This window comes from Stigmatopora argus, chromosome 22 (assembly GCF_051989625.1).
Source record: "Stigmatopora argus isolate UIUO_Sarg chromosome 22, RoL_Sarg_1.0, whole genome shotgun sequence".
NCBI classification, from domain to species: domain Eukaryota; kingdom Metazoa; phylum Chordata; class Actinopteri; order Syngnathiformes; family Syngnathidae; genus Stigmatopora; species Stigmatopora argus.
The window spans coordinates 9455096-9480116 of NC_135408.1; the positions used below are offsets into that span (position 1 = coordinate 9455096).

A 25021-nucleotide genomic window follows, 5' to 3' on the forward strand; every position below is an offset into this window, starting at 1 on the left:
TTTGTCATCGTCAAAGGCGAAATGAGAAAACACGAGAGCGAGAAGATGCCTCTGGACGTGTGTCCTCATATCTTGTTGGGTCTTTTTTATCTTCCAACCCTGTTGTCCTTTATCTTCCATTTATGTGAGTGACAGCTGGCAGCCAGTAGGGTCCATCGGCCATGCCAACCCGAGTGCGTAGTTTTGCCAAGCGACTTGAGAAAATGCACGCCTGAGCCTGACTGTTTCATTTGCCAGAGCCAAGATTGTATAGTTTCAACATGTGAACACACTGTTCTCTACACGCATTATTAATATTAGATATCAAATTCATCCGCGAGATGCTATGGAATGACATTATTTAAGTGCTGTTGACCATTACAAACGTTCATTCGCCCCTCCCAGTCAGTGGATTGGACATCTATAGCTGTCAAAGGCAAACAATAAGTTGATTAAATATATTATAGCACTTGGAACAGAAGGTAGTTTGTGAAAAAGTGAATTGCAATATGTCTGTCAAATAGAATTCGACGTCTGTAGCCGGCAATGGCAAACAATAAGTTGGTTAGATGTGTTTTAGACGTGAGAACAGAAGGTAGGTTTTAAAATGTAAAAAGGGAAAGTGAATTACACAGCCTGTTGTAGCACACGTGTCCTTCTTTGGAGAGGAAGTCATTCATTCATGCATTTTCCAAACTCATGAGAGTCGTGGGGGTCCTGGAGTCCATCCCAACTAACCATGCGGAGTAGGCGGGGTACATCCTGAATTGGTTGCTCGCCAATCGCGAGGACACAATGAGGTCTGTTGTGCAATATTTTAAAAAATATTATTAAAAATATATTTTTTTTAAATTAAAAAAATTGTGCAATATTTTAGAATTACCTTGCCCGGAGGTGACTTTTTAAATTACTTATTTATGTTCTATTGGGAAACGCATTTTGTGGAGTAGCACCACTAATTTCTTTATACGCAGCTGTTATATAATGACAAAGGCTTTTGACTTTGACTTGACAAAAATGAGCCTTAACGTACACACTAATAGCTATGTAATATTTTAGTGATTTTTATTTTTTTCATTTTATTTTAATTATAGTCTCCGTTGCCCTTCAGGTGGCTTCAGACCATTGGCAATGGTGTTTATTTTTATATTTATATATATTTAATAACAAACTTGTATACTATTGTGTAGGGTTTGTGATTCTTCCCTGGTGGTTATGATTTTAACAAGGTGTTTTGGAAAGCTTTTAGCAAGATCCCATTACGACTCCTTTCTTGCTCACATAGCGCTTTTCTGTCCTCCTCCTATTTAAGACTTCTGCTTCGGGGTTTATAGCTCACAGTAAAAGAGGAGTCTTGTAATGATCTGGCAATATGCAAACAGCATCGTCTATTCCACAAACAGCATTTGGCCCCATCCCACGGAAAAGCTTCTTCTTCACGAGAGAGCACACGGCCGTCGAGACTTGAACACTCCAAAATCAAAAGCCTTACCGGGATGGCGCTTTCATAATTTTCACTTTTCCTCAAGTATTTCCCAGGAGTTTAAAGCCTTTCTTTCCATTCTGTCACCCTACATTAGAAATGATTTGGGTTGGGTGTTGAGTGCACACCCACAGAGAAAATCCAAGATCTCATTAGTGTTCGGTGGAGCAGAGATTGAAGAATTTCTCAACAATTTACTGAAGGGACGAGGTCAGCGATTGCAACGAAAACAGACACTAGATTAAAAAGGACCACATGGTGGAAAAGAACACGAGAGGGAATGACACAAACGCACTCGATGTAGAACTGTAATCTAGGATTACTCCCAAGCATTTGCACTCAAATGCACAAAGGCAGAAATGGCAAACTGGACAAGGACACAATACATGGCTAAGCATGGGCCATATGGAATAAAAATCATTAAAAAAATAGAGGGAATCAAAATTAGAAAAATACATTCGCTAAAATTAATTTTCATTTCGACAAGCACGCAATCGTTGGTCTCATTGGCTGCCATTGATGGCGCTAAAGGTCCAATTGATTTTTGTAAGGGGGCGTGCAAATTGTTAGTCAATCATGTGAGAATAATTCAGTGCAACATTCGTTTATTCGCATCGTCAATGGCAGGGAAAGATGAACATTCGGTCAAAAATAGTCACCATGGTAAATGTTGAACAAAAGTAACATCAAGTTTAAAAAAAAAACAAAAAAACCTCATTGTTATGTCTTTTTTCAAATGCCCTCTTTGTGCTATTAGCCCCCAAATACAAAGTAATAACATCCCAAACTCCTTCTGGAATCTAACACCACTGGATTGGTCTAAAACAACAACCAAACCTCAAATTATTTCTTGAATCATCCACAGTAAGAAACATATTTCCCAGGCTTACAAATATAGCGACATAGTTGAAGCATGCAGAATAAAGCGATAGGACCGCTAATGAAAAACACAAAGCTTATTTTCCTACAATGTCACACACAGCCTTGCCACATATTTCCAATTCCATTTCATAACAATCTGATCCGCAAATCTAGATCTTGCCCTGATTAGAATGATGATTACCCATGCAAAAGACACTTTTGTAATCACCATGACAAACAAGACCATCGTCGCTGCTAAGCACCCGAATATCTGAACCTGTTTTTCCGCTGGTAAACTGCTCAAAAATTCCCTGACGCGTGCGTACGTGCAAAACTAGTGATGAGTAGAGATACGAGACCCTTACAGAGAGCATTATTACTTTCTTATCTCGGCGCGGCAACAATGAACCCATTAACTCGTTGTTAAGAACCAGATCGGTAAAAAACTGCTTCTCGCTTTAATTCTTATTTGAAGAAAAAAAAATGGTCAGAATGTGAATACTTTCTGCTTTTTTTGTCTTCCAAGACAGTTTAATGCTTTATAAAGGATGGTTGGACAAGGCTAGCGCCTTTTGTGTTTATCCATTTTTCACAATTTGCTGACAATACACAGCAGAGCTAAAGTGGCTGTGGTATAATATATAGAGTTCAGCGAGTTGTTGTCTCTACTCCAGGTCTTGTTTTGACAGAGGCTAAATTTATCGACGACCGGCAATGTTCGTCTAATGCAGGGGTGTTCAAACTAAGTCCCGCTGCCCCGTTCTTTATCGACCAGCAGCCGATGATAAAGATATCTACGAGTATGGCCTACAAAACATACTTAAATATAGCTACCGTCTATGGAATTTGGTGGACACCATTCTGGAAATTGTACCCAATTTTATGTCCACTGCTGGTAAGAATTTCCTTGTCAAATTTAACACCCCCAAAAATCAGGGACACTTTGTAACAAATCTACATAGCAGCATCAAAGTGGTTTCCCCCTGCAGTCATTTATGTCACACTTAAATTTCAGTGGTCACTGGGACGGCTTTTTACGAGGCCACCGATCAATTCAGAAATTCAATCCGCCGGTCAATCATGTTTTAAATGAATAATTCACAGCCCATCAGAGAAAGCTCAGCAAAATGCTGCACAAGCTGAGCGCTCACTACAATGCGGAATAAGTGCCAAATGGATCAAACACATGATAGTTTGAATCACCATGCTGGCTTCCACGAACAAAACGCTTTTTCGCCGCACAAAAAGGAAAAAAAAATGTGATTCCCTAGATCACAAGAAAAAAAAGTACCTATTTTATTAGGGATTAGCGCCGCATTAAACTGCATAAAGGAGACAAGCTCAGCGGGAGGTCAGACTTGGCAAAAACAACAATCTTTATATCCGTGCTGAAGGCAAACAACTGCTAATATGTGCGATTAGCTCCACTTTTATAGTCTTGTTACCGCATTGTGCAAAATTTATTCACCCCAGACAACTTTGTCCCTTTACAATATTGTAAGAAGTAAGCAAAGGAATGATTTAAAAATAGGATCAACTAGATTATAATGCATACTAGGAGTGTCCCAATAGCATATTTTTGCATGCGAGTCCAAGTCATCTGATTCTGAGAATCTGCGAAAACAAATTCGAGTCGTGCAATTTACAATCTGGAAAATACGGGATGTTTATTTTAGTGTGCAATTTCTTGGCAACTTCTCAAGAGTTTGCCTTTGAGCTTCACGTGACCCTGAACAGGCCAGGCGGTTGTAGAAAAAAAACAAGACAGATGTATGGATGGATGGATGGCTTTCATGTGGCACCAGGAGTTAAGTGGCTGCAAGACAAATCGTTGTTCACGGCAAAGGACATTTGTCTCGATCTCATTTTTGTCAAAATGCATACCGATAATTGTATAAGGGGGGTGCGGGTGTCTCCACATTTTGTCAACCGTTCAACCTTCTGAGAGAACTGTTCGCTAGAGAGTGGTAATCTAGTAATTTATCGAAGATTTACATGTTATCTGCATGCCAGTGAAAAAAAATATACAGAATTGCAATGATTCCTTTTCAAAATGTCACCTTGTTGAAATTTTGATCTTGACTACGGGGACTATGGATAATCTGAGGGCATCTGAGCATCTCTGCTTTTTCCATCCACAATGGAAAGTAATGTTTCTCCTGGCTGTCTTTGTTTCCGCCGCTCTCCATTTGTCAAGTCCCACTCCATGCGTCGTGCTCTTTCCTTATTACCGCATTCACCGACTTTAAGGGCAGCCCTTGGGATATGTCAGCATGCGGATCCATTAAATTATTAGACCTCGTTTATTATTAACTCTGTTGCATACAGAACTGGCCGCCAGCTTTTAATATTCATGCGGGATGACTGTTCCCAACAGATGCTAACAGGACCACGTGGGAACAGATTAATGCAGTCAAGTGCAGAACACGGTGGGCAAAGCGCACGTTTTGACAGCAAGCGTTTTAATAATTAGCGCCGTTACCGGTCAGAATGAAAACACACACACACACACACACACAGGTACACACACGTACTAATTTTCTTTCGGCAAGCATTGTGAATGCATCATTAATCTTGGACGCCAAATAGCATTTCAATGCTATTGATTTAGGAACAGAATGTATGGAGACAAATTTATGGTGTAAGAGAATTTTTCTTTGCACCAAAAATTGTGCAGTCGCCAAACAAAGTTTGTCTTCGCTGCCATGTTTGCATTTGATAATTTTTAAATTTGCTCAATTGTTTTGAGGGTGTGTATTTATTTTGACACCATTGTTTGCATGCAAAAAAAATTCGCAAACATGACATTGTCATTTGTATTCATTTGACTGCATTGACTGCATTAAAGCTTGTTTTAATGTTAGACAAACATAACATTACAGGTGTGATAGTTAGGCAAGATCATCTGAAATATGAATATTTGATAGGCTAAAATAATTCAACTCATTGGCTGCAATTTCTCACAATAGACATCCAAAGCTTTTTGAAGGCAAAAGGTGTCATTCAATCAACCAGTCATAATCTCATTTCAAGAGTTTTAATTTACAAGTTCTAAATGTCTGCCAATGGCTATTTTGCCACTTCAGGCAATATCTTTTATTATCATTTTTCTCCCTGACTATTTTTTTCCCTTGATCAAAAACCTTGCATTTTGCTTCAACCTTGAAACCCTTAAGTGTGAATATAACATGGACTTTTCAAAAAGTAAACCTAGAAATGAAAAAAGTGCAACATTAAAAGCATGTGAGAATTCCAGGCTGAATTTTGTTCAGAAACAAGCAACAACAAAAAAGACCACAAAGTGCTAATCTAATTCACCCTGTTCTCGCCAGGCTGTAAATTTGTCATCTGACGGTGAGTCATCCGTAAGATTAGTCTCTTTTTTTGAAGATTTGCCCTGTGCCTCTTTGCTTAATTTCCTCTTTTCCTTTGTCCCCTGCACGTTGACCTTGTCCCTCTCCCCACCTTCGCTTCGTTGTGAGATTGTCCACAGCGCGTGGAATGCGCGTGACCGATCCAAGGGACAAAGCGGACGCAGAGCCATGAGGTGCCCAGCACGTGAATTGCCTCTTCATTTACAGTCCCCGCATCCGTTCCACGAGTGAGCACGATCGTATTAAAAAAAAACGTGAAGGAAGAAGGGGACGGGCTGTTTGTTGTTTGCATTTGATTTTCACCAACGCAAGCCGAACGGGCCTTGACGAGTGTGCGTTACGTTGGAGGTTGCCTGGAGAGATGGACAACGTGACGTGCCCCTCTCTGGGGAGAAGAGGCGTGTCTGTGACAGGCTGCAGTGATTAGTGGAGCTTTGTGGGGAGAATTTGTCAAACACAGGCAACCAAGGCCACCGCTGCAACTCTTCAATTTGTCTGCTAGCCGTGCAACCTCACTGCTGCATATTTGTAGCATTCCATGTGATCTGACTTTCTTCTTCTTGAGAGGTTAACCTGATATAATTATGGGAAGAAAATATCGGTTGATGGCCACGGGGTTTACGATCATCCTTCTTTTGCGCATTTATAGTAAAGGCTATCATTTGTGCCGGATTCTGTCATAAATAGGATTCGTTGCTTCTTCAATTTGGGCTCACTATTCTTTTTTTCGGAACTTTATTGACCCGGTCTGTCATAATCAACTAGACCTGGTTAACAGTTGTGGAGGATTATATTCTATGGAGTTTGTGAATGGATGTGACGTTGCTGTTGTTTTATGTCGTGTAGTAGATTGTCATATAGTACCTTTTAATTCAAAGTTGGCATTGCAAGTGGGCATTTCAATGTTGGAGTTTATGATTTTATGGAGGGTTAATGTTACTTTTAATACGTGCGATCCATTCCAATTGATAATGATTATCATATTTTTCTGACACTTCTTTTGTAAACTGAGAATAGCCAACACCTGAGCTGAAAAGTAAATATGAAAACAACCATTAACCCCCCGAGTCACATTGATTAGCCTTTTAGATGTGCAGTGTAGGAAATGTCAAAGTAAATCCATGCATTAAAAGAAACTCATTTTAATTAGCTGCTGAAAAGCCAATCAAAGTAGCCCGACTCATTACTGTCAAGAGCAGAGGGCATGAAAAACACGGATGACAGATTTAGTGGCCTCCATCCCCTCCTGGGATGCATCTACAGTTTTATGGTAAGGGAAACAATTTATCACAAGGCAATTCATCTGTGGTTAACTTTTAATGAATGCTCGACAATTATGACTTTTAATATGCTCAGCATTGCCCCGCATCGCTCCACCTGTTTATTTTTCCTTCAGAAAACTTCACACTGCTCTGAGAGATAAATGATGATGATATTTGGAAAAAAGAATGAATAAATAACCACAATAGTGACTCACCAATACCAATTCTGACATGGATTGTGTTATGTTCATAGATGCAGATGATGTGCTGATATTGTATCAATACCATGTTTAAAAATATACATATATAATACTAAATCACTTTAATGTAAGGACAATGTTTTCATAGCTTGGACAAACTACTTAACTCTCAATTTTCTGTCATTGATGGCACTAAATGTCCAATCCATGTGCATGACTAATAAACAAACAAACATTCATTCGCTGCCACCCTCCCACTTCCAATGGATTGGACATCTGCTAGTGATAAACTCATAGGTGGGAGTTTGCATCTTGGCTAGAGAAATTAAATTTCCCTTTATTTTTTTAAATCTCATTAGCTGCCATTGACAATGTACTTTTTTTCCTGCACTAAAATGACTATCAATCAAAAAATGGCCCTGATCTTTAGAGAAAAAAAATCTTAATTCTTATAAAATGCTGCTTCCAAATGGTCTGGGTGTTCTTAGTCATCTGTTTTCCCCACAGCTTCTCTATTAACACTCCACTCTATATTCCTTTCATGTTTACATTAGTCTTGCTGGCCAGCTCCTCAGGCTCAGTCCCTGCCAATATTTGTGTTTGGGTGAAATCTGCACCCTATTTCCTGCATTTTACCACCTCATTTATTGCTCTCTTTACCTCCATTTTTGTTCTCCTTATCCGCCCCTGCCCTGAATGAACAATATCAAGAATAAGACCTAAAAGATAAAATAAGTGCAGTAGATGAAAAATGGTCTGCCAGGGCTTAAAACGGACCAAATTTGAAAGTGCATAAGTGGGCCTTGATGTCGAAAGGACCAGATTATACATGGTAAAGCTTTCTATGTAGGACAGATGCAGATGCGCTTCTTAGTGAAAACGGCAACAAAGAATGCTCTTTCATGAAGAGAAATAGGAAGGTCCAAATGATTAAAAAAAAACAAGTCCGAGCCAAATGCTCATGAATTGATCACATTTGGTGTTTCTTTTTTTTTTTTTTCCACCTCCGTTAGACGTCATCTTTGACATCTCAGACTACACTGCTCTCTGCCACCTCCATCACTGAATAGACATTATGTGCTGCCGCATTAAAAGTCTGATCACATCACTGACTGTGTGTGTGTGTGCGTGTGTGTGTGTGTGTGTGTGTGTGTGTGTGTGTCAAATCATCTCGGCTTTTCTTTCTGCACATCTATCACTGTAAAATCACAGTAAGCTACAAACCACTTACAGCAGGCGTGAACATTTGAATCTTTTATGAGAGGGTGCTGTAATAACAGACCTGTGCAACAAAATCCTCCGTTTAGACGACAGACTCTTTCGGAAAATACAGATTATACTGCTTTTTTTTTTAAACTCGTCCTTCAACAATATTTGATTTCATAACATTGCTTTCAAAGACGTCGCGGCTCATTAACGGCACTGCTGAGAGAGAGAGATGGAGAAATGTCATTGGGGAGCTTTGTTAAATGTAAATTTGAGTGTTGGAGTCTGATAAAAAATAATAATAATTACAGAAAAAATGTTCAGGTATTGCTGGCTTATGCTCATCTGCTGACAACCAAATTTTGTCACAAAGGTATTATACTTTTTTTTTTATCTCTGCAGTCATGATTCAATAAGTAGTGATACATTAAAAACAATTCTCAGTGGGCAGGCAAGTGAATTTATTGCACTTTGGATTGGTTTTGTTTGCTTGTACTGTTGGGGACTTTTTACACACATTGCTAGCCTGGGCATTTTTATCCAAAGTGTAGCTTATAAATCAATATTATGAATGAATTCAAGGTTATTTTTCCTTTTTATTGCAGATGACAAAAACAATCAAGTTTTTTTTTCTTTGACAACTAGTCCTTAAACAGATTATTATGTGAGAGTTTATAAATCTATTAGAATACGACTTTGTATTTGGGGCTGACAGCACAAATGGGAAGATAAAAAAATATATTGATTATAAAATGAAGCCTTTTTCAGTTGCTTTGCAAAGCACATGAAATTTACAATTGCAGCTATGTACTTCATTATCAAGAGTTTGTTATTGCTGTGGTCTTGGGTCATCGGTGTGTACGCTTCCATTTCCTGGAGATGCTCCTTTGCAAGAAGTGGTTCTTGGCATGAATTAATGTTGCCCTTAAATCCGAGCCGAAAATTCTAAATAGACAAAGAAGGATGCTTTCATATTAGACTCAAATGGCCCTTAGAATTTGGGTGCCACTTCAGAAAATCCAAGTCATTTGGAATGATTTCATAGCGGTCAGAGACACTAGATGTAAATCTAGTAAATACAGAGCCATTTTTGGGAGGGATTTTCTGAATGACACAAGCTCCTACCTGTCAATTTCCCAGAGGTAAGAATGGGAAGTGACAGATGTTCAGTCTCGGTTGTACCTCCCACCTGTCGCCCAAAGTAATCTGGAATGAGTACATGTTACCTGTGAAGCTGAAGAAGGACCCCAATGAGCGTGGATGGTTGGTTTTGCAACTGAATCACTGCTTAGCCAGGAGCAAATACCTCATGCTGTTCTCCATTGGCACCATGTTGAAACATTCGGCGAGAAAGCTTCCTCAGAGACTTTAGGAGTGATTACCATTCTTTTTTTTCGGGTAAAACACACCGGGGCCTTAGATCTCCTCGTTATTTAAACAATATGACTAAAACTGAAGAATGGCCATTATGCCTCTTAAAAATCTTTAGTTGGCATGACTAGTAGGATTTTTTTTCAATCATTTTCTGCTGTGCACAATGAAATAAATATACTCAAGTGTATTGTATAAAATGCAAAACATTAGCATGCAGCATCATTTTTGTTTAACTCATGGCCTGACAGTGGCGTCCAATCTATTTGAAGTGCTGGAACTCATTTGAATTCACAGCAAAATGACAAAAAAAGACACATGATTGGGGGTCGGGGGGAAAAAAGCATAGTGGCAACGATCTGGATGTTCTGCAGCAGATGGCAGACAAAGCGGGTGTGCAGAGAATTTGAGTCAGCACATTTTCCACATGGCACATCTGCAATTTCAGCTCTGGCGACCTACTCGGGATTGAGCGCGCCAACGCCACGGTGATTGACGGCTCTTGTTAATGGGAGGATTTCTAGGAGGAGAACAGCAGGTTAGTGTCAAGGTCAACCGGGAGGCGTTTGGCAGAAATCCAATTGGAGATTTCAACAAGAAAATTGGAAACACGCAACCCTGACTGTGGTTCAGAGTGCTGAATCAAAAGGTCAGTTTGGGGGCGTGTGGATGTGGCGACAGCATCAAAAAAAAGAAGAGCGATTGGAATGCTATCGGTTACGCAATGTTTTCAACTTCACTGGAAGTAACGATCCTTCAATTTGATCCATCGTCTTTATGCGTGCGGGTAAAACAACCATTCGCTTGCAGCGATGAAAGGGAGCCATTTTAAAAAAGATGGCATTTTTTTCTTCTTGTGTAAAGTGGCAGTTTGGTGATGTTTGCTGAACTCTGCACATCTGATGTGGTATGTTGAGGTCCAAAGGCAATATGTTGATGTTATGGCGGTTTGACGTTTCTGCTCTGCTGCAAGCTGTTTTTAGCAAATAGTTTGGAATTTGGAAAACCCCATGGCCATGATATTAAATACTTTACAGTCAGGTCAGGATGCAGTAATTAAAGGATATATATACTACTGTATATGTATTTTTTTTCCTTAAAAAGAAAAACAGTGGTATCCGTACGCTATCGTAAAACAACAAATAGCCATATGTCAGAATTAGTACGGGCAGCCCAAAAATGATAACAGTGCAACACTGGGAAAACTCTTTAGGCAAGGTTCCATTGGATTTCATCATATTTTAACTAGGATAGGCATCTCGTGTTCCTTTTTGAATCCCCTTTGATAGTACTTTTACGCCCCATCTTTCATCGACCGAGAGGAAATGAGGCCAGCATTATATTTGATGGGAAAGCAAATGAATTTTAAAGTGGGTTGACATTTTATTCCAGTAATTGGTGTTAAATACACATAAGCATCAGCAAAAGCTTGTGCAAACACTTTTGATTTCTTTGAAGAGAACCTAATGAAAATTTCCGACTAAACCATGTAATCCTCCCCCCCTAAAATGACCAATGTGCAATTTGCTGTTTACGACACGTGCCATAGTGCACTTGACGGGCCGAGAGTTGAGTAATGCCATCACGGCTTCATTCCAGGATGTGACATTTTGACATTTGATTTACATTGACGGTCAGCCGGAATCCCCTTGTGATTTTTATCCGCCCTCACTTTCTCCGCAGAGGGCCCATCCGCCACCGGCATCTTCTCATTGACATAAAAACGGAAAATAAAAAGACTCCGGAGAGCTTCTGCCGCTGATAGTGGCAGCACACTTCCAAGCAACACCTCGTGTATCACAGTTTATGGACGACGTGTCGACAGGAGCTGGAGAAGATACAGCTGGCGCACTTTAAAGAATCGCGGCTGGGGTGGAAATGTAGAGCCAATGGCAAGGAAAGAAAGGTATGTTTTTTGTTTTTTCATTTGTTGGAGTATATTCAATACCAAATTGGAGGTTTCCACAGCCAATCAAGATTTTGGCTTTGCATTGGCAATGGTAGGATTATTTTAAGTAGCAGTAAATGTTAGAAAAAAAACTGCTGTTATTTGGTTTTCTGTGCTTTGATGCATAATGCGAAGACCCAAAAGTAAATAAAATCTTTTTTCAAGGCAAAGTAATGATTAGGAAAGGCAAAATCGACTCGGGCAGTATGTTTTCAGACAAAAAAAACAACAATAAAAACCTTCATTCATATAACGCCGAGGATAACTATCAAAATTGTTCTTTATTGGCTTGTTAGTCATTTAAAATTGGAGTCTCAGTCCTTAACCAAACTTTGAATGGTACTGTTGGGCCTCTAATTTTGGTACAAATGATTTTTTTATCCATCCACTATTTGGTCAGAAATGTGTATCATTCTTTTTATTGATCCTCCTTGAAGCTAATCTACGCTTTTGGAGGTGAAAGTTGAGTTGCGATTTCAATGACAAAAGCAATAAAAGCTAAACAGATGCCGGCTCACATGCTGCGAGAGGTGGCTGCCGCACTCCCCATGATCTTTTCTGAGCCCTTAAGGCAGCTTATACTCTCTTTATTAATCTACTGCTGTCTCCATGTACAGTGCACACAATTATCTCCCAACATTGCGGCCGGATAATATTCATGTCAACATTAACATAAGCTGCATGCATTCAGTCTTGAATCGATAAAATTCAGCCTCACTCTTCGATCTGAAGTTCCTGCAAAACATTTATTGATTATATCCAGTGCTGCACGATACGACGCTGTAAATCGCCCAAATGTTGTAAAACATTCTATGGATATTTTCTGTCTATCGTCATAGCATACAAACCTGTTCCTGCAGTGGATATTTTAGCCAGCAAATGTCCTCCAATTTGCGCTAACATTGATTCCAAATACTACGGTAATGCCTCAATCTGTCCCCAGTCCACTTAATAGTTAGCCAATTAGCTCCTTTCTGCCAACCTTAGGTGAGCAATGCATGCAAGACAATTAAAAATAGCAACCCATTTAGTAATCCAAACAGAGCACAAGAAAATGCAATTTGTTCCTATTTCATATTTGATCAGTTCTTATCAAAGGAAAAATAAAACATTCTAGTAGTAGATAATTATTAAATACCGACTTCTGTCTGCATTGCATAGTTTTACATTGCAGTACTACTTGATGCATTAAACATTTGTGGCAGGTCACGTTAAATTCATAATTTTGGTATGAAAAGTTTTGCTATAGCTTTAAAGAGCCACATGATTTAGACCCAAATGGCACTGAAAGAGTTAATTACTGCATAATGGCTGTATTTTCCATTTGGCTCACATTTGATGAGACAGAAGGGGGTTGTAATTGCGTGGTATTTGCCAGCATTCATTGTCTCGGCCTCTCAAGAGAAGCCATTTGTTCTCCTGAAGATTTCAGTTGGGAAGATATAAAGGCATTTTAAATTGGGATCAAGCAAATGTTGCATTTCCAGAGAGTTGACATCTAGAGAGAGATTTCTTTGTAGACAGAAGAAACCAGAAAATAATGCAGGGGAATGAACCCGAAGAATTTTTGATGCTGGTAAAGGAAATTCAAGCAACAAACAGACTCAACAAAAACAAAAAAGGACATGGAGATACAAGTGCTTTGTATCATATATTCATGAAGAAAACAATGCACGTGTCCTTTAGTTTTTGTGATTAGGGTTGGGCTCTTGAAAATTTCATATTGCACAACATCGACACATTATGTCTATGTACTGCCCGATGACGATCATTTCAGGGATAATGGAGGGTATTGAAGACCGATATCCATCGGTGGACTCCTACTCTAATAATACTTTAAGCAAATATGCGGTTGTTTTTGCTTGTCTTGAGTTGCCGTGAGGTAGATTTAAGCCAAATCCTCTCACACGCCCAGTCAGTGTCAGATTAGTTCTCTTTGTGAGCAATTTCGAAGCATCGTTCTACAGAGCAGGCAGTCCTTTTGTAAGGGATTTACCTGTAATCTGCCTGTCTTGGGTCAGAAAAACTGCACTGATTCAGAGTACATTTAAAATTGACTGGGAGAACAGAACACGTTATGGACGTCTATCATCGTCAATGGCATTGAATGAGAGTTATTTCATATAGGAAATTAAATCAATCATAATGAATTGGACATTAAATCATGCATGCAGAAATTGTTCAATTGTTATGAAACAAAGCTCCTATAATAATAAAAAAGGTGAACTTTTATCCAAATATGACGTTTCACCCTTCTGCTGTGAATTTAAATGAGTCGATCACTAATAGACATCCAAATCTATTTGAATGGAAGTTTTAGTGTTGTCTGTGGCAGCCAGTGAGTTAAAAAAAAGGATAATTTACAACAACAGACATTAGTCAAGACCCCCTTTTAAATAAACATTGTGCTCGATAGCATGTATTACAAGTTACATGCCACTCATGCAACTTATTAAAAATGTATCTCTTCCAGGCCTCGGTTGGAATTATGAGAGCCATACGGAGAAAACATAAAATGTTAATCCAGAGAACAGCCATATTTCATTCACATATGGGTGATTTTTCAGGCGCAGTAAGAGCATACCACTTAATATTTGTACGCAATGAAGGCTTTCATGTTTAAGGGGATGAAATTGTGCTCTCATTTATAACCTTGTTTTGCTAGCCATTTGGAACCTTGTTTTTATTTTTTTCAACAGAGCATGATTTCACAACTGCCATAAATAATAGTGCATGCATGTATCCAAGAGCAATGAATAGACCGCAGTCTGCAGGCTTTTCATTCATTTCCCACGTCAGATCTTCTGATTTATTTCCGTCATCACCTTAACTGTCATGTTTTCATTCCTTCTTTTTTTTCTAATATCCAATCCCTCCATCGACCACAAGCTACATAAACATTACATGTCAGATAAGATGCCGGCCTGCTATTATCTTTTCCCTGCTGTCGCTTAAGTGGATCTCCTGACCCCTCCGGTCATCTAAAATCTCGTTTCTTCTCTCCGTGGGGGTCTTAATGGGGAAAGGAACTCAAAGGTCTTCGCTCAAAGCTTTTGTCTGTCACTCTCTCTAGGTTGCCTTTTTACTAATTTGTAAATTGATCCAGTCTTGGGTTCCAGTATTAGATTGGGGGGTCGTCCGGTGACCTGTGGACTCCCTGAGGCGACTGTCTGTCTGCTAAACACATTACCCCACATCCCAGACTGCCTTGCGCACAAGTGTAGGCAGAAACTCCAAACGTTTATTGTCCAGAAATGGGTCAATGTCCACAAATTCATCACGCATGGCAGGTCAATGCTTCAAGTGAACCTTAAAAGACAAATATTCATACACATTTGTAGTTTAAAATCAAATTCAGAAAACACTGGCAAGTGCATTCACAACTGTCGCATTGATTGCCGTATTTTCAGGACTATAAGTCGTACAAGCCAGACTTGTGTTGTTATTTTTCTCTCGAAATGAAAGGTTTTTTAAGGCTACAGTTATCTCAAAAACTTATGTTAACAGATACCTATTTAGGCTGTTTTCCATTTCATTTTCGTTGTATTTTTTTGGCCGGTGCGACTTGTAGTCTGAAAAAAAATTGAATTTTATGAGAATAATGGGATCCATAATTCAAAAAGTCGCACCAGACCTCCAAGAATTGGGCCTTAGCATTTTCCCAACAGACTTGCTATTCCTATGCTCAATTACCATACCGCCGTATTTCCCGCCTGGAGAATACTCTAATCTACGTGAGCGTCGAGCGCCTCTGTCAGATGACTGGGATTTGTGAGGAAATCAATACTACAACGCGAGTGCGTCTGATGTTGCACAGGCCATAAAGGTTTGACTAATGACCCTGGCTGTTGACAACTCGGAAGGGCTCAAGTTGTCATTGTTCCAGTGTTTTTCCCCTTTCAGTCTTTAAAGAACTAACTGCATTAGGGATCACTGATGAAATCTCCCCCCTTATTTTTTTTACCAATTTGGTTAACAAATCTTCTCTGATTGTTTTTCACCCATTTACTTTTCTATTGGAGAAAATGGGAGCAAAGCACCCTCTGTAGGGCACGCATTGAACTCACTAGTCGCCATTGACACCAGCAGAGGTCCAAATCTTTATTAATGGCAGTCCGTACGTGAAATAAATAAAATCAGATTTAGAGTAATATATTTCTCTATTATTTAATGCTTCATATCAGGTCTAATTATTTGCTGTTTGCCGCTCAGTATGCTGTTGTGCGTTTCTTAATGACGTAAACAGCTGACCCAGTGAGGTATTCTGTCATTTAAATTCTTTTCATTGTACTCCTGTGAACATTTCTTTTATTTGAAGTTCTGGTCATCCAGAATCTCTACATTACATTTCACAGCTAAAATATTTAATGATACACTTTTTAAATGTGACACTTCATTATGTAGATTTTTTTTTTCCCGGCGACCATCAGAAATGGCCTTCGGCTCGCCTAAATGATGACAATGAACTTATGTGCGTTGTCTTCCTTCTTGGTAATGGAAAAGTGCCTTCAGTTGTGTCTAACTAATGGAACCATCTGCTAGCAACTCCTGGAGACTCTCAAGATCTCTTCAATAATTCAGAGTATTCTTAGGTCTTCATATCTATCCGCATGGTAAGCGTAATTCCAAATTTAGAGCTCGATTTGGCCATTCAATTTCTGAGGCCTTGCACTTCACTACGCTTCGCACGCACAATCGGGTTTGGTAAAGGTCCAATTATGTCAGGAGGACTTAAGTCAAAAAGGCAATTTGCAGTAGGTTTTAATTTGGTTTGGGACTCGTCCTGCCTTCGGTGTATACACAGAGCCTCAGTCGGGGAAAGCTACAAGAGCAAAAACAAAACAATGTCGCAGACATGACAGAAATGTAAGTCTTTAATATAGAATGGGACATTAAAAAAAGTGGAAATGGGCTGGAAAAGATGTAGAAAAAGAACTTCTCAAATATGACATGGGATTGAAAAGGAATCCGCTGTTCCAATGGAATAGAGGAGGAAGGCTAGCGAAGCTTCCCTTTTATGACTGTAGAGGGAGACTTCTGGTAAACCTTATTAACGGAGCACTTATCTTTATTTTGCTGTAAATCACTGACACAATGATGATGGGAATCCTTAGCAGACAATTTGTTCCGTCTGCGAATGTTTGATCAAACGCGGATAACGTGCCAAATTGTTTGTCTCTTGTTTCGATAGTCCTCCATTTCATGGTCTCTTTGTCTTATTAGGGTGGAGGTCGGTGGAGTCCAGCAGCACTTTGCGGCTTAAAAGAAGATCGGAAGAAGAAGAATTCCCTCCTTCACCACAATGGCACCCTTTAAAATGGCGAAACTGGAGGCCCGGCTGCCATTTCTTCTCCTCTGCTTAACCCTCGGCATGCGAGCGCTTGACTTCGCCACGGCTACACTCCAAGGATACGTGGGCGAAAACGACCCGATTTGCCCGTCTGTTTGTAGATGCGACGAAGACTTTATTTACTGCAACGATCGCGGCCTGAACTCCATCCCCTCGCTGCCCGCTTCGGCGTCCGTCCTCTATCTTCAAAACAACCAGATAAACAATCCAGGCCTCCCCACTTCCTTGGAACGGCAGCTTACCGTACGCGTGGTCTACCTGTACGATAACGAACTGGACGAATTCCCCGTGCACTTGCCGCCGTCCGTCCGGGAGCTGCATTTGCAAGACAACAACATCCGCACTATTCCTCGAAGCGCACTGGCTCGGATGCCCCTGCTGGAGAAGCTCCACTTGGACGACAACTCGATTTCCACCGTCAGCATCGAAGAGCAGGCGTTCGCCGATAACCCGCGACTGCGCCTACTCTTCCTCTCCCGTAATCACCTGTCCAGCATCCCCTCGGGATTGCCCGCATCTTTGGAAGAACTCCGTTTGGACGACAACCGAATCTCCACCATACCAACCCACGCCTTCCGCGGCCTCACCTCGCTCAGGTGTCTTGTTTTGGACGGTAACCTCTTGGCCAATCAGCGCATCGCCGACGACACCTTCTCGCGTCTGTCCAACTTGACGGAGTTGTCCTTGGTCCGTAACTCCCTTCAGACTCCGCCCGTCAACCTTCCCAGTGCTCACCTGCAGCGGTTGTCCCTGCAAGAGAACGCCATGGTTCACATGCCCCGCGGATCTTTGGACGGCATGCGCAGGCTGCAAAGGCTAGACCTCTCTGGAAATAATCTAACGACCCTCCCGCGAGGACTGTTCAAAGACTTGGACAACTTGGCTCAGCTGCTGGTGCGGGGTAACCCTTGGCACTGCGGCTGTAATTTGCGTTGGCTCTACGATTGGTTGCGGGTTCGGGGGAACTTGGTCACAGTGAGAGGTCTTACCTGCCAAGGCCCTGAAAGGGTGAGGGAAATGGCTCTGAAAGATCTGGCAGCTGAGATGGAGGAATGCGAGGTCGTGCGGACATCCGGGACTAAGGAAAAAGCGGGTCTTGGCGGAGTAGATGGTTCTACCACCAACGTACCACCCCAAGGCTCGCTCTTTACTCTCCGGTCAAAGCGACCCGGCCAAGGTTTTCCGGACTCCGGCCTGGACTATACTCTTGGCAGCAGTGGTGTAGGTAAAAGTCTGGCTCTCAATGTGAAGCCCCTCTCTCCCAGTAGCGTGCGTGTTACCTGGAGTGTCGCGCAGCCAACTTCTTCCTTCAGGCTCAGTTGGCTTCGACTAGGTATCGGCAACGCCATGGGATCGATCACCGAGACTCTGGTCCGGGGCGAGCGCCGCGAATATCTGTTGACCTCCTTGCAACCGCGGTCGAGCTACATTATCTGCATGATACCCCTGCCCGGCAGCTCCGAGAGCAAAAGGGGGTCTTCGGGAGAAGCCGACCCCGACGAAGCTCTGGTGTGCGCAAAAGCCGAAACGGCCGATCCCCTTCCGTCCGAGGAGGACCGAGATAACACTTCCAGGCCTATCACGGCGCTGCCCTTGACGGGGATTATCGGCGGCGCTACGACAATCGTCTCCCTGGCGCTTATTTTCGCCATCTTTTGCTGGTACTGCCACCGGAGCGGCCACTTGTGTTCCCGGGACCATTACACTCGCAACGGCTCCCGTAAGAATAAGAATTACGACGACTACATCGAGTCGGGCACCAAGAAAGACAATAGCATATTAGAGATCCGTGGTCCGAGCTTACAGATGACGCCGATGGCCGCTTGCCAGCCCGTGCAACCTAAACCCTTACAAGAAGATTACATCATTCATACTATATTCCCGTCCAATGGCACTGGCCTGTATAAAGGTGCCCATCATCTGTCTAATGTGAGGCAAAGCATCAATAGGGGTTATAGAGAAGGAGGAATCCCAGATATAGACTACTGTTACACATGATGTATACTCATCTACCAGATCCTGACCACAGAATCATGGGTACACTGTATCAGATGCACAATATTCCTCCTCCTCCTCCAGTTGGACACTTCAGAAGCACCTTTCTGTGCCTTTGACTTCTGGTCTCTCATTCCATATTTCCTGTGGTTTATCTGCACTAAGAATACAGTAAGCGATTTATCCGGACCTGAAACTGTGCGGGAGGAGATGAGACATTTCTTTTTGTAGATGCACGTCAGACCCTTCGACATTTGGGCGACGGCCACCTCCGTTCCATGTAAGCAAAGAATGTACGCTCTGTCGAGAGATGAGATCGATTTGTTTGTTTAAAAAAAATGAAGAAAAAAAAAAGGAGCGACGATCTGAATGGAGGTTTTGATGAACGGACATTTTGGATTGTCGTCTCGGGTTTTCACCCTTCGGTAAATTTGATCCAACAATCAGTATTTTAAATGGCTCAATTGTATCGACTATCTACGGAAAGGGGAAGCTGGGAATTGTTCTCGTTCAAAAGCAAAATGGCCGATTGTCTTAAAGCAAAGCTTTTCATTGGCGTCGCCGTGTTGAGTGGCTGTCATGGGATGTGATGTTTGTTTGTAGATAATTAGATTTGGTATTGGTTGGACTGTTTGGAAATGTAGTTGTTTTGTTTTTAGAGAAGTCTTCATCCTGCACTGCGTATTTAATTTATTTCATTTGTTTTTACCCTTGTGTTTTGGTCATCGCTGTAATTATTTTTGAACTACTCGATGCTTGAGTTGACATTTAACAAATAAACAGAGCATAGGAGGAATGCATAAGTACATGAAAATAGCATTCATTTAATTTGAGAAAATGACAAACGTAAAAAAAACGAATGCCAAATACAAATTGAATATAAACAAAAATAATAGGTTTGAGGTTTTCTTTTTCAATATTTTCTTTTAATTGTTCAACATAATACTAAATTTTCTTATTTCTTCTCATATTTTTTCATTACATTATATTTTGCATGTACTTATGTATTTCCCAATGCTTTTAGATCTATATTTGCTCAATGTTAATTCAGGCAAAATCATTTTTTATATTGTCCCGCCTTATTTTTGTTACTATTTATGAAAACCAAATTTAAGACAGTTGCATCTAAATAAAAAAATATTAATTAATGGGTTTACAAGGCATTACAACTGATGTAAAAATCCATCTTTGGGCAACAACCTCAATTTGACATTTGTGGAAATCCTGCTGATTCACTTTTTTTACCTTGTCGACATCCATTTAGTCCTGAAAAACAGCAAGTTACACATATTGGGAACTTCTTGTGTGAGTCAAATCTTTGCAGGAATGAAAAATGAGGCAAGTGGATAGATTTGTAGCGTCATCAAAGATGGGGTGATAAGAAGAGTTTATTGTTGTTTGCCTTTTGGGATGGTGAAATGCTCATTCTGACGTTTTTATTACCAAGTGGCACTGAAAATGTATTAGCACTTAGCGGAGAAGAGGAATAAAAGTAACGAGCGACGTAAAGTTAACGCCTCCGAGCACTGAGAAAGACACACCATGGATCGCGTTGTCGTGATTGAAGCTCACTCCTGCGTTAAATCTTTGGCTGCCATTGACGCGGCGAGACGTCCAATCCACTTTTAACCGGATTGGACGTCTCGCCCCCATCAATGGCGGGGAATCGTTTAATGTTTGTAATTCACAAATGACTGTGATTTGGGTTTTAATGTTCTTTATTGCTGTTTTTCATCCACCAATTGTGCTTCCTTGACTATTTTCTCCGGCCTGAGTTTAATTGTGGTCAATGATAAAATGTCAGAGCAAATCAAAAGTTCTCAAAATAGCATCTTATCGGCCGGGGAAATTCTATTTCAGAGAATGTCGATATGCAGTAATTGCTATTTTGCAATTGTAATAAACTAGAAATGTGCATAGTAATCCAGTCTTTATTTAGCAGGGTTGCCGTGGATTCACTCTTAAATGATTTCTGGTCTGGGGAAGACAAACATCAAGACTATGGGGATTTGATTTAGTCGATATTAAACTGGAATTGGAACCGAAATTTGATCCAGTAAAATTCCGAATGCTCATGACTTGTATAAATACAAACATGGCCGCCACTACAAATGTTTTTATTCTCTGAAAAGTAGAAGGTAAAGGGTGCCATACATTTGAGGAAAATGTGGATGTGAAATACTACAATGAATTTGTGACTTCAGGTGGAATCAATAAAGGTTTTCTAAGCTTGTTATTAGCGAAAGCTGTTATTCATTTCACCATGGAAGGATTTTTAAAATCATGGGATTTTAAATAGAGGTGAAGAGGGAACATTTTTGCACAAGCGCTCTACAAATGAAGACTTTAACATATTTCTGCATACTTGAAGGACCGCAACTACACTTTACTCAGAAAATAATTGAAATTTCTAGTGATTTTTCTTTGTTTTTGTGCATACAGTGCAAAAAAATGATGTCCATTTGCTCCCAGTTGAAAAAGATTGTTTCTTTCTGTATTTATAAGCAAATCTCTTGTTATTGAGCATTCAAGAAAAGCGTACATTAAGGAATATTCAGGAAAAAAAACATGCCTAAACGGCTTTTGCTTTTATTATAAATGTGCAATTTTGTCATTGTTCGTATTTTTTGGGGGGCAAATTTAATTAGATCACCTCGCAATTACAGGGGTCGGGATTCCTTCAATCAAACTGCAGCGGAGGAATCGTAAACATTTTGTAACCGCAGCAAGATTCCCCAGGCAGAGCGACACAAGTTAATTGGATTCACCGCCTTTCAACATGCGGGTGTGCGTCCCAACTAAAAACAAATTAATTAAGGAGCAATGGAAAAGCAGTAATGGCAATAATCCTCCAACTCAAGGAAGCTTCCCTCACTGTTGGATTTCAGCAAGCATGCTATTAAGAATGGATCCTTAAGGAAAGCATTTCGACACCAAATTCAATCGATTTATTAAAAAAAATTCAGCTGCCAATTATTTCAGTGGCAACTACCAAACTGTTATTTTAAATCTATTGTCATATTAATGAAACAATGTTATTGATTCCTGGAAATAGTCTTTTATTGACATTTTTCTCTCTATTGCTCACCAAGAAAAGTCAATTGAAAACAGAAAAAGCTACCGTTGAAATCCCAACACTTATTTTTTTTACTGTTTTCTACAATAAATAGTATCTTTTACCTTGGCCTTGCAACCAATGTTCTCTAGCGCAAGTAGCTATTTTACAATTAGATCACGAGACAAATGTTTTAAGGGGTCTCGGATAGTAAAAGCTTTCCGCAGGAGTCCTTTGATAATACCACGGTAATTGAGTTAGTGGAAAAACTGCGGGCGATGCAACTTGGCCTGCTGCTTTTTCCATCAATGGAAACAACAGAGTGAGCAACAACATGCTTATTTTTTATCACATCTCAATGCCATTTTGGGGGGGAAATTAGTGTTTCATCAATTAAAAAAAAAAAATAGTGCTCCTCACCCCATAGACAATGATGTGAATAGATTTAACATTTTACAGTTCTCCAAAAAATGAACCCCTGCTACCAACTTTTTATCAATCTAAATTTTATTTAGTGTACAGCAAATCAGTCTCATTCATAACCATCTTTTAAATGTTGATATGTCTCCCTTCATACACAAACTTCTTGTTTTAATGATGGTTTTTTTATTTATTTTTATAGCCAGCTATTGCATCTTTTAGGTTGTTTGCAGCTTGACTTGACCTTTTGTTTTATAGGCATGGGTCCAGCTGTTACCACAATCGTGACTAAGCTCACCTCTCTGTACAGCTATAAATAAGTATTTTCTTCAACAGCTGCTTCTTTATATACATTGCGCTGTACACACAAGCATTTGCTTCACATAAAGGCGCCCATTTATGGAGGAGTAGCGGCAGACAAATTGGCATGGGATGTGCCGTTTAGTGAAAAGAATGAACGATAGCCTCGTTAACAATGTGCTGAAGCAAGCTTTTTTCTATGTGCAAAAGAAAATCAAGCTCATCCCATTGGATATTAAAAAGAACTTGTGTCTGCAGTAAACTATACCCCAAAATAATTGAATTTAAAGTGAGAGGCTGGGAGGCAAATTTTGGCCTAAACATATGAATTCTTAATTTTTTTAACTGTCCTTGGCAAAGTGAGATGTCCATTTTGATTGGGTGGGACAAAAGTCAAAAACACTTATTAGTAGGTGCAGTAATCCCTCGAATATCGCGGACAATGGACTCATGGCCACAAGAAAACAAAGGACTTGGACTAAAACTCCCATTGACCTGTTTTTTGGGATATATATATATATATATATATATATATATATATATATATATATGTGTATATATATATATATATATATATATATATATATATATATATATATAAAGTGAAGAGGAACTATTTTCACTGAGTACAGTATTTAAAGTATTTACATTTTTATATATACACACATTATATTTAGATGTTAATACATTAGTCTTTTGATATGCTTATGGCTGTAATATTTAATAAATATAAAAAAAATTGACAATTATACTTGTATTTCCGTATAGGCACAAAAATATGGAAGTAATAATGGGGGTTTTCGTTTATCGTGGCCATGTCTTCTCTACATTAACCATGATATTTGAGGGATTACTGTAAATTTGGCATGCTATGAATAATTGGCTAATTGACTAACAAATTAATCATCTGTTTTGATGTTTAATAAATCATTTAGAGACATTATGGACCTCAAAATTGTCTTTTGGACCACAAAATAACACTTTTCTATTCATTCCCCCTCCCTTTTTTAAAAAAACAAATCCTTATTTTCACATTCAGATACAGGCGAGATGACCACCGTGCATTCTGCCCAAGCTTCCTAATATTTCTTTGACACGGTCACGGAAGTTGCATTGTGGTATTCTTGAGGAGGAGCTGGACGCACAGGGAATCTTGATTTGAGTGTGGAGATTTGCTGTCTCGTAAATTGGGGCCCCTCGAGACTTTAACGGTGATTACATGCAATCCAAAGAAGCAATAACGGCAGAAAGTCCGCCCTGGGTGAGGGTTAGCCAATTCTACCTCTGGCTTTAGCTGTACCTCATTTCAATAAATGTGCAAACATGCTTGAAAACAAGTCATTCCAAGGAGCAAGTCCATTGAAAAATCTCAACCACAGTGGCCTCCATCTTGCCCCGCAACGATGCTTTATCTGCCACTTTGCTCGCAATGAACGGGCCGGGCTAAGTGCATCAGACCTCTCCCGGCTTTTATAAGATTACGCTAACAAATTAAATCCAAGCATGTGCAAAGGTTGGGGGGCAGGACGGACTTAGGTATTGTCACAGTTTGTGATCTTCATTGGGAGAGGCAGAAACCAGCGCACACAAACACACCGAATTGCATGTATTGATTGGTTTTTCAAAAAACAGTTGAGGTCAGCAGCCACATGTCTGAATTTCTTTCTCTCTGTCTCTCGCAGTCCATTTGTCTCTGTCTGCTTCAATGTGCTCCTTCCCCATTGGTGGGGGGTTGGGGGGGCCCTTTATCCACCACTGGCCTGCTCTCGCATTCTGACGTTTCCTCCAGTCTTTCTCTTTGCCCTTCATCCACACACACACACCAATCAATCAGTCAATCTAGTTTCAATCCAAGCAAAGTGATGCCACTGCTTTTGTTCTGTACAGCTCCACCATTCACTGAAGTAATACAATAATAGTAGTCGTCATTTAATTAAAGTAATCATTGTAAATCTCATCATGCCTCCAGACAACAGGTTTTATTCAGGCTTCGTGTTTTAAACTTCGATTTCACAGCCTTTAAAGGTCAGATGACTATTTTTGGTAATTAAGTAGGGGGGAAAAGACCTGGCGTCTACATACACAGACTGCACATTTTGGCTCATGTTACATTTTACATGTATACATTTATTGCACAAAATCCATGTCACTGGGTGGTGGACATCGGGTAGTATTGATATTTGTTTTTTTGGGTAGTGTTTCTTTTATTACAAGTCA

At 40.1% G+C, this 25021-nt stretch overlaps 1 protein-coding gene across 2 annotated transcripts in view; it reads left to right on the plus strand.

Moving 5' to 3' along the window:
- flrt1a (fibronectin leucine rich transmembrane protein 1a) overlaps positions 1-21265 on the plus strand; it is a 38031-nt gene extending 16766 nt beyond the window's left edge. For both annotated transcript variants that reach the window (XM_077592952.1, XM_077592953.1), the window contains exons 2-3: positions 11420-11642; positions 16908-21265. In XM_077592952.1, coding sequence (XP_077449078.1) covers positions 16987-19032 — 2046 coding nt within the window. In that variant the 5' untranslated portion in view covers positions 11420-11642; positions 16908-16986 and the 3' untranslated portion in view covers positions 19033-21265. The remainder of the gene's footprint in view (positions 1-11419; positions 11643-16907) is intronic.
- The last annotated feature ends 3756 nt before the right edge of the window (positions 21266-25021 follow it).